Consider the following 15,360-nt stretch of genomic DNA (forward strand, 5'->3'; position numbering starts at 1 on the left):
CTCCTTTTAGTGCTCTTTCCCGTTCTCTGGCAACGTAACACTATCCCTACTTGGATGTTAGCGGTTCAAGATTGAATTTGTGGTTCTGCTTTGCCTGTGACTTGCGGTAATACAATTCATCACACATATGCCACAATTACTTCTTTGGAAAATGACAAAATATGTTATTCTTCATCATCTTCCTTCCGGCTGTCACTAGGTTGAATAAATACTGGTTCAGGAAGGAGGCCCCAACAGTATCCTTGTCCGGCATGTCTAACTGTAGGGCTGTACAGTGGTTAGGGCCTGCAGACATGATATCAACAAGCTAAGAAAATTCCTAGCCTGGAGAAAGAGGAGAGACCCTACACTGCATAGGCACCAATTGTGATAATTCAGACAAAAAAGATGCACTAAGTTTTTTGAAGGCTGTTACCTTGAGGAAATATGTTTTTGTTTTGTTTTTATAACTAAATACAAAATTTATGCTGGGTTACTTTTAACCTGAAAAATGGTTAGTAGCTGGAAGGTTCTTTGCACCCATGTAAACTTTACTGCCAGCAAGCCTGGTGGCCCTCTCACTTCAACACATCATTGACGCTTTATGCACTAGAGCTTAACCCAATGTTTAAAAATAACCAAGCAAGTGGAACTCCAGATGCGGGCAAAACAAAAGAAAGGCTTTGATTTTAGACAGCAGTAGAAGAGAGCCAAGAATGGTCCCAAGATGTAAAAGAAGAAAGCTGCAAGTCTGACACTTACTGTTTTGATGTCTTCATTAATATATGTGTCATTCATTATAAACTGAGGGTAACCCACTTTTGCCATAACTGCTTTTGCCTTTGAAAAAAAAAAAAAAAGAAAGTAAGTATTGGCAGATATAAGCATTTCTCAGTGTATGACCTTTTTTTCCCATTATTTTCCATTGGATAGTATTATGTCTCTCTGAGGGCATCTTAATTTAACTTCAAACCAAATTGCCTACAAGGTAAACTCAGTGCCACAAATGAGTTTCACTTCACAACGTGGTCAGATTATCACAGTGGGTCTGTTGACACCTGCAGAGTTTTTGCAGAATTACAGCAATGTGTTTGAAAACGAAAATCTTACTCTTAACAGCTGATCTTTTCTACCAGTAACTGAGATAATCAAATGGTCAAATGCCTTTTTTTCAGTGTTTTCCAGAAGACTCCAGGAAATGGCCCAGCAGCTGGTACACATCCAAGTGTTAAAATATATTAAGTTCACAGATGTGGCTAAGCCTGTATCCCAGCAAGAGCAAATCAGCATGATTTCACTGAGGATCACTTCCCTTTACATCTGAGGATGGGTGAACAATTTTCTGATGGACATTTCACTTTCCTAAAACCACTTGGCTGACCTTTAGTTCATTCTCTACTTTTAGTCCTCTAATTTACAGCCTTTAGCCTTTCCCTAACATCATTAAGGGTGTTAAAATACAACACTTAGCCTTCCTTTGTCTTATTCCTTTTCAGTCATGAACTGGTCCCAGTGTTTATGTGTAATCCATGTACACATGCTGGTGTGAATTGACAGCAGCTGTAGATGAGTATTGCCACTTCATAAAGATATAAACAACTTTAGCAATGGCCTCACAAAACCAGCAGCAGGTCACCCAGACAGAGCATTGCTGTGAAAACAGTGTATTTCCAAAAGAAAAGCAGAATATGAAAGGATAAGATGACATACAAAGAAGTGTAATGTGACAAAGCCATTGAATAAATTAAAGCTGTGATGGATCAGGGTAGCACAAAGTTTTCATTTCCTATGTTTTTGGGAAGCTGAACTTTATTTCTCCTCAAAGTTTTTGGGTTCTCCTCCATCCCTCACAAAAAAAACTCTTCCACAAATATTGTCTGGAAAGTCAAAAGCCTAAATGCAAGTGAATATTGCAAGATACAAAATGCAACAAACTGATTGGGCTTTAAACAAACAAGAGTCATACCAACACTGTGTTCTATCTGCAAGCAGATCCTGGACCTCTTCGGTGGCCCCCTGTCCTCTATTTCTCTCTTTCTGCATGAGATGGCAGTTCAAGCGAAGGTCCCCTTTTCTCCACAATAAAACCCTTGCCCTTTTTTTCCACTCCACAGCATCTCATACAACAAAGCCTCTCATGAAGACCAAAGACAGCAAGAATTAGAATCATTTGTTCCACAACAGTAAGAAAGCTGATAGGGGACTGCCTCAGTTTAACAAAAACTCTCTTCTATTTTATTTTCAAGAAGAAAAACCTATTAGCTTCTTGAAACTCCTTCAATTTCTCAATCTCATTTCCAACCTAAAGTCATAATCCTCCACTTGTGACATCACAATTAATTGCGGTTGAGATAATTAAGATGTCTCAAATAGAAGATTACAACTTCAGGTGGGAAATTAGCAGCAGGAGCAGATGAACTCTTAAGCAAGAAAGATCCCATTGTCATGCAAATATCCCCAGTGGAAAAAAAAAAAACAATGGAAGACAAATGCTGAACAGGAAATATGAAATGAGCCAAATTAACTCTCAGCTGAATGTTTTCTCAGTTTTCCAGAAGGTACAGCAGCCTTTCAAGATAGTTTAAATGCCTGAGGGGAAAAAAAGGGAAAGAGAGGAGAGCACAATACATCTGCAAGTTTGTATATAATCAAGAGCATCTATTTTTTGTTGCTGATGGTGCTGTCAGGTCCAGCTGACTGAACTTTTGCAAGAGGCTGGAAAATTTCATTTTCCATTTTCAGTATTTTAGTCCCAGTTGTTATACTAGTCTAGATAAAGCAAAGTGCAAAACTCATCAGTTTTAGTTTCTATTAAGTCAGCTGCTTACACGAATTCAGTGGATCAAATGCTCTGCATGCGTTCCAGTCATCGTCTGAATTACTTGAAGTAGTCTCTGAGTTGAATCTACTTAATTGACCCCTTAACACTTTGGTATTTACATCATATCTATTTAATTAACTTATATGATGAAGAGTAATATTTTAAGAACAATTTACAGTGCAACTTGCCAAAAGTATTAACTCTGTCGGTACAATGCCATTTCAATCATGATTTAGCCAGTACTTTGTCAATCAAAAATTGTTGATTGTATTTTGGCATATAAAATAACATTATTGGTTTTTTTTAAAATACAGTGTATCCTTTAAAAACCTTCTAGACTGCCTTCCAAATGAAAGCAAAAAGATTCACATGTCATGGGCTGTAAATGCAGAAGGCTACAAAGCCAGCCTGGGTCTGGTAGCACTCTTTTACTCAAAGAAGTAGAGATGGGCACTGCCCTCAGACCTACAGTAGTAGTTGTCTCGTCATGATCACAACACATTCATCTTTCCTTCCCTATGTGGACATTTAGGAGTCCTTGTGAAATATCTACCACATCCATCTGTCTCTTCTTCCAAGCAGCCCAGTGAGAGCTGCAGTATGGAAATGCCAGTTTTCAGCGCTTAAAAGTGCTGAAAAACTTTAAAAAACCCATTCCTTAACCAAATATCTTCATGGAGGAGAATGGTTCCTCCTCCAGGCTCCTTAATAGCAGGTGTGATGTAGGTTGACTTAAATAATATTTAATACTTCAATAATAATATTAATTTTATATTTCAGCTATACTTAAATTATTTAGTCTTGTCATGGCCCTGCTGCATTAGAAAAGGAAGAAAGGAAGAGTTCTCCTAACCAGGCTACTTCAGGAGTAATAGGCTCATTTGTCGAGTTGCACAAAGTCTTGCTTTGAATCTTTGACAACTGATGTTATAAGCTTAAGATTTCCATGCATGAGGACAAACAGTCAGATGCCACTGAGATACTTTGCTATGGAGTCAACACTAAACACTGTTAAATAACAAAGCTTGTCTCCGAGTATTTTGAAACTCAGAAAGTAATGCTGCTCTTAGTACTTTGATGTTTTAACAATGGCTTAATCTGTCTGTATTTTGTTACATATATATTTAGGGAAAAATGTTACTTTATTGCATATGTTACTTAGAAATTCTTACCATGATATGTGTTGCAGAAGTCTGCCTAAATGCTAAGGTAGAACTTAATAGCAGTGTAATTCTTATGTCTTTGTGAATGTTCCACCAGTCATGTAGGATAACAAAGATTCAGAAAAGCACACTGTTACTAAAACATTGACTTAATTTGCTATCATGTAACGTAGCTACATGCGAAAGCACCATTATGAAACAAAGCTTTTGGCTCTGGAATTTTTGGAAAATCACAAATAAACAACATCATTTAGAAGCCTTTTTGAAAAGCAAGAATTGATGGAGGGCAAATCAGTACAACTACAATTCACATATTGCTATATATCTTGTCCCACAAAAGAAATGTGTCTCAATCGGTCCTAATGTTATTCACGAGACAACCAAACCTCCTGCTGAGGTATTCTCCCAGGGCCAGACAAAATCTCCACCACATAGCACATGCTGGTGTGGGAGAAAGAGAGGAATAAGCTTACTTGATCAGAGAGACTAAGGATGTCCTTCTAGAAGACTGTTTCCAGCACCCTGGCTCCAACCAGGATGAGGTCTAGGCCCTTAGAGCCCATGCAGGCACACCAGGAAGGCAGCACTGGCAGCAGGTCAAGATGCTGCGACACATCAGTAAGTCCCCTGATGCCAACAGTGAAGGATGTGGGGCTCTTGGTGGAGGGGACTGCTACCTATAGCCAAAGCAAAACTCCTGAGAGGATGTAGGAAGCCCTTTGGAGTCCCTGGGAATTGCTCCACTGAGATTCCTCCCAACAGCTTTGCATTAGGTCCAAACCCTTTCAGCTAAGCCTAGGACAGAGCCCAACTTATCTACACAGCAGATAAGTTTGAAAGCGTCTTGCTAGGAGAGGGTTTCTAAATTTGCATGTTGGAAATTTCTTGCTTCCTTGAATAGCTTTTCTATTCACTTGAATAATACTTAATGGCAATTTGAAGACTCCTTATTCATAAAACACTAGAAAGTAAAAAGCTCTCCTAAGACTGGCTTGTTCTTTGATAATCAAGTCAGTATTTTGCCCCTGACAGGATTAAAAGTATGATTAAAATATCAGCCTTCCAGGAAGTGTGCACACACATGGGCAAAGCAAATAAAATGTGACAAATGTACAGGAACCAACAATGTGATAATTGCACATGAATCCATTGTAAATGCATCATGCACAACTTTTTATAGTTTAAAGGCTCAATTAATTTCTCTCACTAGTTTGCATGTTAAGTAACCACATGTACAGGAAGAAAAGGAATGATGGGGTATTTCCTCCAGCTACTGTTAAGTAATCAGCCTATATTAGGCTGTTGGTAACTTAAGGAAACTCATAGAATCATAGAATTATAGAATCACAGAATCATAGAATCATAGAATGGCCTGGGTTGAAAAGGACCTCAAAGATCATCAAGTTTCAACCCCCCTGCTGAGTGCAGGGTTGCCAACCACTAGACCAGGCTGCCCAGAGCCACATTCAGCCTGGCCTCGAATGCGTCCAGGGACAGGGCATCCACAACATCTTTGGGCAACCTGTTCTAGTGTGTTACCACCCTCTGTGTGAAAAACTTCCTCCTAATATCTAACCTACATCTCCCCTGTCTCAAGTTTAAAACCATTCCCCCTTGTCCTATCGCTATTCACCCTCGTGAACAATCATTCCCCCTCCTGTTTATACACTCCCTTCAAGTACTGGAAGGCCACAATGAGGTCTCTCCGGAGCCTTCTCTTCTCCAAGCTAAACAAGCCCAGTTCCCTCAACCTTTCCTCACAGGAGAGGTGCACCAGCCCTCTGATCATCTTGGTGGCCCTCCTCTGAACTCGTTCCAAGAGCTCCACGTCTTCCTTTTGCTGGGGGCCCCAGGCCTGGACGCAGTACTCCAGATGGAGCCTCACAAGAGCCGAGTAGAGGGGGACCACCACCTCCCTCTCCCTGCTGACCACTCCTCTTTTAATGCAGCCCAGAACATACCTGGCCTTCTGGGCTGCCAGCGCACACTGCTGGCTCATGTCCAGCTTCTGGTCCACCAGGACCCCAAGTCCTTCTCTGCAGGGCTGCTCTCGAGGAGTTCTTCCCCCAGTTCATATAAATACCTGTGATTGCCCCAGCCCAAGTGCAGTACCCTGCATTTGGCCTTGTTGAACCTCATTAGGTTCTCGTGGGCCCACTTGTCCAGCCTGTCCAGGTCCCTCTGGATGGCTTCCCTTCCCTCCAATGTATCCAGTCCCTCCAATCACCTCCTTGGACTTCTTCTCCCATCACTGAAAGTGAGAGGCTTTTGCAGGGGGTGATGCACAGCAGCAGCAAACGTTGAAGTCACAATAACAGTTTTCTATACAAGCAGGCAAAGAGAGCTGGCTCCAAGGCAGAGGACCTGGTGTGCAACTACTCCCTCTGCCACTGATTACGCCAGGAAGATCCACCACTGACTTCCACACAGTGGGGATCTTATCTTGAGCGTGCCTTTCACTCATGATGTGAGCACTGCAGATCAGTTTCCTACAGAGACAAAGCAACAAAAGGCCTTTCACTCCTAACAACTTGCTAAGGTGGAAACAAACACCCATTTTTGATGCTTCACTCCAGTCTAGTGAAATTTTCACTTGACACCAAATGGTGTGTGAGATTTCAGATAGCCTTTTTTGCCCACCAAAATCAAATTTGGTTACTTTGTAGGCCTGCTAGTAACACCAAGTACTGATAACTCACTGTCATATAGATAAACAAAAGTTTCTATGCATCTCACCCCAACAAAAGTATATGAGTCTGACACAGATCTTCTGTATATCAACTTGACTCACAATAACTTTGTGAAGACCATTTTCAAGTTTCTAAAAATAAAAAAAAAACATTAATACAATTACAGTTCGCTGAAAAATTAGCATGAAATACATTCTGAAAGCTAAAATCATTCACAGCAAAGTAATGTTCCATTTAATTACAAAGATTAATTCAGCCTTTATATACGATTCTGGTCTTTTCATTTGTCATTGAAAATAGATGATTCAAGAACCATCTGGTAAAATTGCTGCATAAATATCACAGGTTTTATGTATAGAGGAAATGGGAAAATAGTGATGGATCTTGGTAAAACAGAAAATTTCCATCATGGAGCTAAACCAAACCCCTACGGATATCAATAGGATGTGATCCACCAACTTGAGTGGCAGCTGGACTGGGCTCATCTTAATGAAGTATTTTATTTCCACTGCAGGGGCCACATGAAATGTTAGGGATTTGCACATCATAAACTTCAATCAATGGTGAAGAGGCACCTTTCAAAATTTAAAAAGGGACCACACTGGACTTTATCTTCCTCAGAAAAGGAAAGGAAAAGAGACACAACATTTTCTAAGCAAAGAGTTATTTGGGAATATATACTTACTCCTAATATCCACTATCACAATAATATTATTATTATCCATAAAGCTGCAAGCACCTAAAAGCTGAATAGGACAGCCATGCATAGAAACAAATAAGGGAAAAAATAATTCACGTCACAATGCAACTCTTTTCTGTCTTAAATCCCTTCCGGTTCTGGCTCTCTGGAAGACAAAGACTCAATCATTGGTTCAAGCATTGCGATGCTAACGTCACTGGAATTAAGTTTTCAGTTTTAACTCATCCTGCATTGAGCTTTTATCAAAGGAACCAAGCTAAATAACAGAAAACCTGAATCAGTATGACTTTTATAAATATACAAATTCACTAAGACATTTTGACAAACATAACTCTTTAGTTCAATGCAGCGGTATAATTATTATACCTTCTCATATATTCTCTTACCAGCTTGGTTCCAAACTCATTCTACTGACAGCTATGCTTTAATTTTACTAAGAAAAAGAATTCTTTTGTCCATTTTAATTCCTTTTCCATTTGTAACCTCTGCATGACAATTATAATGAATCTATTCTTTTATGAATAGAACATTATATATGACAGACATGAATGCTGTCTTCCATGAACAGAACCACAGCTCTGTAAATTAAATACATTTCACAAAGCAAATATCTTCCTCTATGATTGCACAATACATAAATGATTAGATGTATCCTTTTCACAATTTAAAATGAGAGCTTTAGTTTGACTTCAGTGGATCAACAAGAGAGCCAATTATATGCTCAAAACCTTAAAACAGTTTGTTATATCCCAATCTAACAACCACAAAAGCAACAGAAAGATCTGAAATGATGAATGTGGAAAAGCTTGAGCAACTCTTTGGAAAAACACTAGAATCTCAAACAACTCTTGGTCAATGAGAATTTTAAAAAGCAAAGGCTACAGAGGGTAGATTTCTTGACAATGCTTCTCTATCGACTGCAGTTGAAGGCTTTTGTTTACAGGTAGAAAGATGTGGAGGGCTGGGGACGAGGTTGGGGTGGAGTAGTAATTACATCTGGCTTTAAATCTGAAATATTTCCCCCAGATTAGGAGCAGCTATCAGCAATAGTTGTTTTGTTAGTGGCTGGGGGTTCCAAAGTCTGATTGGCCAGTGACCTTCATCTCCCCACCCCTTCAGCTTGGCTTCACAATAAAGAAAATTGGAATAACGATACTTTAAGCATTGAGCAGAGTAAACACATTTTTGTTTTCTTTCAATCTGGACAAAATCTCAGAGGCATAAAGGATACTCCAAGTTGAACACATGAATAAAACAATAGGTTTTTCTTATTATCTACTCAGATTCCAGTTTTGATGTTCTACAATGCTTTTTTTCCTTTCTATTTTTCGTTCTTTTCTTTTTTTTTTTTTAATGAGTACAGACTAACTCCATGATTTGACCTGAACAAGACAGCAAGGGGTACAGCAGGTGCTCATGGATGCATATTCCCAAACACCCTTGATAACCATGTACAGCTCTGTGATACCTTCCGATGGTGCCCACTGCCTGTGCCTGGCCTCTCTGTGGCAGGGTGTCTTCCTCCAGTGTCTGGGAAGAGCTGCTAGTGGGCACAAGGAACAAAGGGAATGGGTTCAGACTGTACCAACAGATGCTCTCCAAGGCATCGCTCAGGCATGATCTGGGGGACAACACACCCTGGGAACCACTCCTGACAGTATCATTGAAGCTGCACCCAGGTTTATTTGACTGCACAGTGTATGCCTCCTTGCTTATCACCTCATAACACATTCTGGAAAATACAACACATGTTCCAGCTAAAGAAGAACACTACCTCAGTAACATACAGCTCCGCCTTTATATTATTTCTGACCTGCTGAGCTTGCTAAAACCCACATGGAGTAGTAATTATACCTTAGAAAAAACAAATGGGCCCGAAGGACGCATAGTGGCCATGTGATTTTGGTCCAAGGAGCCCAATCACCCACAGTTAGGCCAGGAGGGGCTGCTTCTCATGAGAGATTCAGGGAAAATATCTTACTTCCACTCATCTGCAGGTCAGCACAGCTGTGGTAAGTGGCAAAAGAATTACTTAACACAAAAGTGTGACTATCCAAAGCTCCTAAATGAGTTTTAAGAGTCGCTGGGTTTTCAGCGGAGCAGGGTTTACACTTCTGGATCAGAAGAAAGGAAGGTGCACAGATCTGCACACTGACAGCCTGTGTGAGGCCCAGTTGCAGCATCATGTCACCATGCCAGCAGTGACAAGTCCACCCCAGCACCTGCATTTCTGTGCTGTCTGCCCCCTAACACTCCATAGGACCAATTAGGGTGTGAATTCACAGATGTGTGAGCAGATAGCCAGGGCCTCCTCCACTTAGATTTCAAGCAAGCCAGAAGCAAAAGTATTCTGCTCTGGAGGCACAGACCATCATTAACATCATGCTGGTAGATTTATACCCTTGAAGTATGCTGCTAAACTGCCTTCAGCATAGCTCTGTAGCTCATATACCTCAGTTGAACTTAGTCACATCCTTAGTACTTTAGAACACTGTTCTTCCTCAAGCCTTTATTTTCAGGCACCTCTCTATGTTTTCCAAGACAATCGTTCAATTTTTTTCATTAAACAAAAACAAAAACAAAAAAACAACAACAACAAAAAAAAAAAAAACACCACAACAAGCAACAACAACAGCAACAAAAAAAACCTGTATCTGTCCCTTGAAATTACAGTAGATATTCTTACCCAACACATTTTCACTAGAGACCTGAGGATCTGCAATGCAAAAAAAAAAAAGGCCACCTCTGAACTGGCTTAGGCCTGTTAGCAAGTTGCAGAAATTATGTTGCATTTCTTACAGAAACTTCTTCCCGCACTCATTTCACTGCTCACCCCTTTTGTTCCCCATCAGCCAACCTGCACTCCCACTGCCATGCCACTTATTGCTAGAAACACACCACCTTGCTGCTAAAGCTTTTCTGCTGTTTTTGTTTTTAGCTCTGGGGAGAGAGCTGGTTTAACAAAAAGCACCGTGCTGCCTGACAAAATAAAAGTCCCCAAGGCCCTGTTGTGCTGAAGAGATCTCAGCCACTGAGTGCTGCAGCATCCTCTGTGAGGAGCAGCCCAGGCACAGGGGAAGGGCAAGGGAAGCTCTCTCCACATCATGGTTGTATGGGATATGAGTTTACCATGGTGTTTCTTCTGGCAATTTACTCAGCAAAATGCTGAATAACCTGTTTGAGAGAGGAATAACTTCTGACCTCTGCATGCCTCTGCATGCATCATTTAGCATCACCATTTAATATCATTTAATATTTTCAAGGTTACCTTTGCTTAGCAAAGGTTGTAGAGCCACTTTTTTTTTTTTTTTTTGGAATAGAGTGTGAAAAATTGCTAGCCACAAATGAGCACCAGACCCACACATAGCTGAGACGAGACATGGCAGACTTGTCCCCTCATCCCACTACTCTATGTCCCTGGTCCCCATTTCAGTTTTTGACACAAGCATTGCTCAGCTCAGAACTTGAAAGTTTCCCTCTCTCTGGAGTGACATTCCTTCTGCTTGGTGCCTTGACAATCAGCACAGCAACAAGTGTGCCACTACCAGTTGTCCATGCCATGTAATGCGGGGGGAAAGCAGATGTATACATGGACAAAAATGAAGGCTGAAGTATATAGAAAAAAAAGCACAGGCAGAAAATGCCATTTTTTACTCAAAAACCAAATCTCTCTCTATTCTAAACCTTTGCATACATTATATTTAAATCAATTACAATTATGCCTCAGAATCCATTACTGGTCAGCTGAGGGACTATAATATCTTTGTAACTGTTCCTCTATGGAAGGTGACTTTACTTGGTAAAACAACAAAAACAATAAAAGTTTAACTGCCTGAGACTTCCAGAGGTGATGAAAGACTTCTTGCCCTTTGGAAGAATGAAGCTGCCTTTTGGCATACCAATGCTTTCATGTTGCATTTCTGGCACAAGAGTTCCAGATTCACCCCTGTCCCTGAGAGGCTGCAGGTGTCCATCTGCCTCTCCACCTCCCTCTCTGCGTTTCAGGCATGCCATTTGTTACATGTGTTTTGATGTCATGCACCCATTCAGGCCTTACGCAGTTGTGGCAGAGTCTGAAAAATGACAGCTGCAAGATCGGGGTTAAATACAATTTCCTCTCTCTTCACCTGTTTTCCACTATCTGTTTGCACGGTGCTCAGGTTATTAATGGAACTGACATCCCTGCACAACTGAGTGAGCAGTAGCAGCAGCCAGATAACAAGGGAGAAGCTGACAGCAGCGATCTAACCCCAAAGATAAGAGATAAGCAAACATGCCATGGCTATTAGTTTCAACTCTGGCCAAGGGAGAAGAACATCTCCTGCGGTTACTGAGCAGAAAAGCCCAGTCCTCTGGAGAAGGTTAAATTAAATTTGGAAGGTGAGACAGATTATTCTTTGAGTTCAAAAAATTAAAGTTTGTGACAGCAAACAAACATCCGACTTTAAAAAAAATTTCTTGTTTATCTGATGGAAAGTGAAGATTTATTTTTGTTTGGGGAAGAGAATGAGGACACTTTTACACTGAAAGGAAAGTGTCTTTCATTCTCTTTATTTTCCAGGTGAAAAATGTTACCCTGAATGTTGGCATTTTCCAAACAGCTATCTGAGGGACTGTGAGATATTCTACTGTCCATATTCTAAACTAGGTAAGTAGAGCAAGGTTTTCAAACCTCTTGTGTCATTTCTGAGCTATGTGGCATTTATTTGACTTCCTGCTCCATCTCACTTTGCCCCCTTCTCTTCCTACGTCCCTGCTCACAGAAGGACAAAAATGAGTTACACAGAATCACAGAACCGTAAGGGCTGGAAGAGACCTCTGGAGAACATCTAGTCCAACCTCTAAGAAAGTAAGCTCCTGGTAATACCTTTAGTGCCCAAGAGAGCTGCAGACATGTAGGAAAAGAGTTAGAATGTGACTCTGCTAATTCTGAACTTCTTGTTTCAACTGTATCAGGAGAGTTTCTCATTGCTCCCTGCAATGAAAATGCTACAGAAGAGGCAGGACCTGAAATTTTCACATCAAAGCACTTCTCCAGACAGATACTACCCTCCTTTCAGAGAGCTAAGTTCCACAAAGGAAAAGTATAGCCAGGGCTGAACTGGCATTAAGTAGAAGTGTGCTTTCCCATTTAAAAATGACAGTGTTGCTGTAAGAGGATCAGAATAAAACTCGGTGGTAAAAAACAGTAAATTTGGAAGTAAGAGCCTCTGTTGACTTTTGAATGGAAATAGAGTGTCCAAATGCAATTAAAGCCCTTGGAAATTTTCCCCTTTTCCTCCTTCTTCTGAAGTAAGTCTGGCAGCTTGTTAGTGCTTTGAAGCAATCTTATGACTCTTTGTGAAGTCTTTGAGATTCCTGAAACAATAATATAAAACCCTCTTTAAAAGAACCAGTGAAGGGTGTCTTGGGATCTTCTCTTTTAGGAACTCCATCCCCCTCTCTTACAAATGTTCTGTCAGCCTTGTGCTGGCCTTCCTTCCTGAAAAAGCCTACTTGAGGTGCGGAAGGCACTGAGATGGAGATGGTTCCTCTGATATTTTGCATTATTTTTCAAAGAATGGGTCCACAGAACCCACAAGATACAAAGAGGCATTTTTCTATGTGCAGAGCACCCACTGACCATTCTCAAGATCCAATGCTTTGTTGCCTTTGTGCAAAATTAACATGGCATTAGGCAAGATTAATTTCAGCTCCCAAAGCTGCGGTGTCTGGCCTTTTTGTCCAAGTATGCAGCAGATGTTAATGAAAAGTTATTTTTCAGAACTGTATTCAGTGCGTGCCCTGAACAGTCTATTTGAATAAATGCAGGAGGCTCTATTCTCCCTGCATGTATTGCTGTGCCAGGGTTATACATAAACAAGCATGAGCATGAGAAAAGAACAGAGAAAGATGATTCTCTGATTTCCCCACTACAAGAATGTAGGAGGAGCAGAGGACATTTTGCAGACAAACAAGAGGAGGTGCTCCCTCACAGAGAGCACAGTGAGGCAGTGGATGTTTCTGACTTGGGAAGCTGTGGATGATAACATTTGTCGTGGGTTCAGAAAGTCACTGGACAAACACTGGACAAGAGAAAAAAACTGAATAAACACAAACACACCACTTCTGGCAACAGAGCTGCAGATTGACAGAGGCAGGGAAAGGATAGTGAGAAAGCATCCCTTTGTGCTTGCCCTGTCCTTATGTTCGTCTCTAGGCATCTGCTACTGTTTGGCCACTGTCCGAACCAAACATTGGATCAGTGGTCGGAGCAGTAGGGCCATCATGTTCTCAGTGAAATCACCCAAATATGAAGAGAGAGTGACTACGGAGAACTAGGAAAGATGGCAGGGGCTCATTTAATTGACCAGAGGGCTGGATGCAGACAGAAAGTTCCAGATGAGAAGTGAATGGCTTCTACAGGCTAACACATGGACATGTACCTCCTCTAAAGCACCTACACTTTGTTCTGACAGGGCTTGTACAGATAGCTCTTGAATTACAGAGGGCTAATGGCCTCAATTGCATTGGTAGGTTTGCTGCAGCTCTCTGGAGCAGCAGAACTGTAGGCTAAACTAAGCAATCTAGCACTGCCTGAGAGAGACACCTATAGCTAGGCACTGTCCTTACACTTTTGTGTGTTTCTTTTGCCTCGGTGTTCAGAGAGAGATGCAAATGGAACAAATGTTGTGTATATGACTTCCTTAGAGAGAAGTAAAGCCAAGCAGAGGCAAGTTCAGTAGGCAAAAAATAATTGCACAGTGACACTGGGATTTGTGCTCTATGACCTAAAGAGGTTAACAAAGTTACAGAAAAAATCTTATTACAGAGAAACAAGATTTTTTTTTTTTTTGGCTTGTCATCCATGCCTTAAAAATAGCATTGCAAAGCAAAAACAAACAAACAAACAAACAAAAAAAAAAAAAAACCAACTTCCTACAATACAGCCTATTTGCAAACTTTCAGAAAACAGGATCTTGTGTAAAAGTCTTTTCAAGCTTCCAGTTAAACTCAAGCACAAAGGGCACTTCAGGAAGGAAAAAAGTGATTAATAAAATAATGGCTCCCGCCCAAGAAAGGGAATAATTTTACATCTCAGTGATGATCTTGCACTGAATTATGCTCTGAAGAGCAGCAGCAATAAATTACTGCTTTAAAGACGAAAGCTCCGATCGTACGAGTCACCACACCAATGGCATTTCAGTTGTGGGCTCTCCCTTCTCCCTGTGGCCCACCATTTCAAAATAAAGCTTCCTATGTTATTTGGCTGAGAGAACAGCTGCAATCTGCACCCTCATGGTCAGGGAGACAAAAGCCTGCCCTCTCATCCTCAGCCACCACCCATCTCGGAGGCTGAGAGCCTGCCAGTGCCCAGGCAGCAGAGGAGGCATCTCTCTGCTTGGATACGGCAGCTTGCAGACTGTGTACCTGAGGACTCTGATGAGACACACCCTTAGGTCCTCACTACGTGAATAATTTTATCATCTCCTCAAATCTGGACAAAAGTTCAGGGTCCTTACAACAGAGGCTAAAAGAGCAAGAATAAAAATCTTTCCTATTTTTTTTTTCTGTTAAAATTAGAGATTGCCATTAAAAATTTGGAAGGTTAACAGGCATAGTTTAGGAAATTTGGATGATAGTTAACTATACAGCAGTAAAGCAAGGCTCATAGAGAACAGAGGCAGGACAGGACAGAAAGCAGAGCTCCTCTGCGGCAAGGAACTGCTTTGGAAGCAGCGTGAGCTCCATCCAGAGAATTAGGTGAGAACTGCACAGGAATCAGACACCTCAGCTTGTCGAAATCCGTCTTTGCAGGACTGGCTTTAAGATGGGCTGTTTTAAATCCGTCTTTCGATCACAGAAGAAGAGGAAGAAAGAGGGGATAGGAGGGTTATTATTAGCTATTTTCTCATTATATTATTCTATTACAGAAGGAAAGACAAACCTTACCTCCAAAGTATACAGGGACTAAAAGAATGATTCTTAGAAATCATGCGTTACAAGAAAAAATATTTCCTATGTCAC

At 40.9% G+C, this 15,360-nt stretch overlaps 1 protein-coding gene across 1 annotated transcript in view; it reads right to left on the reverse strand.

The window, feature by feature from the left end:
- Positions 1–15,360, reverse strand: part of PHEX (phosphate regulating endopeptidase homolog X-linked) — a 96,725-nt gene that overhangs the window by 33,912 nt on the left and 47,453 nt on the right. Inside the window, exon 13 of the mRNA XM_021408898.1 lies at positions 742–819. Coding sequence (XP_021264573.1) covers positions 742–819 — 78 coding nt within the window. The remainder of the gene's footprint in view (positions 1–741; positions 820–15,360) is intronic.

Source organism: Numida meleagris, chromosome 1, assembly GCF_002078875.1.
Source record: "Numida meleagris isolate 19003 breed g44 Domestic line chromosome 1, NumMel1.0, whole genome shotgun sequence".
NCBI lineage: Eukaryota > Metazoa > Chordata > Aves > Galliformes > Numididae > Numida > Numida meleagris.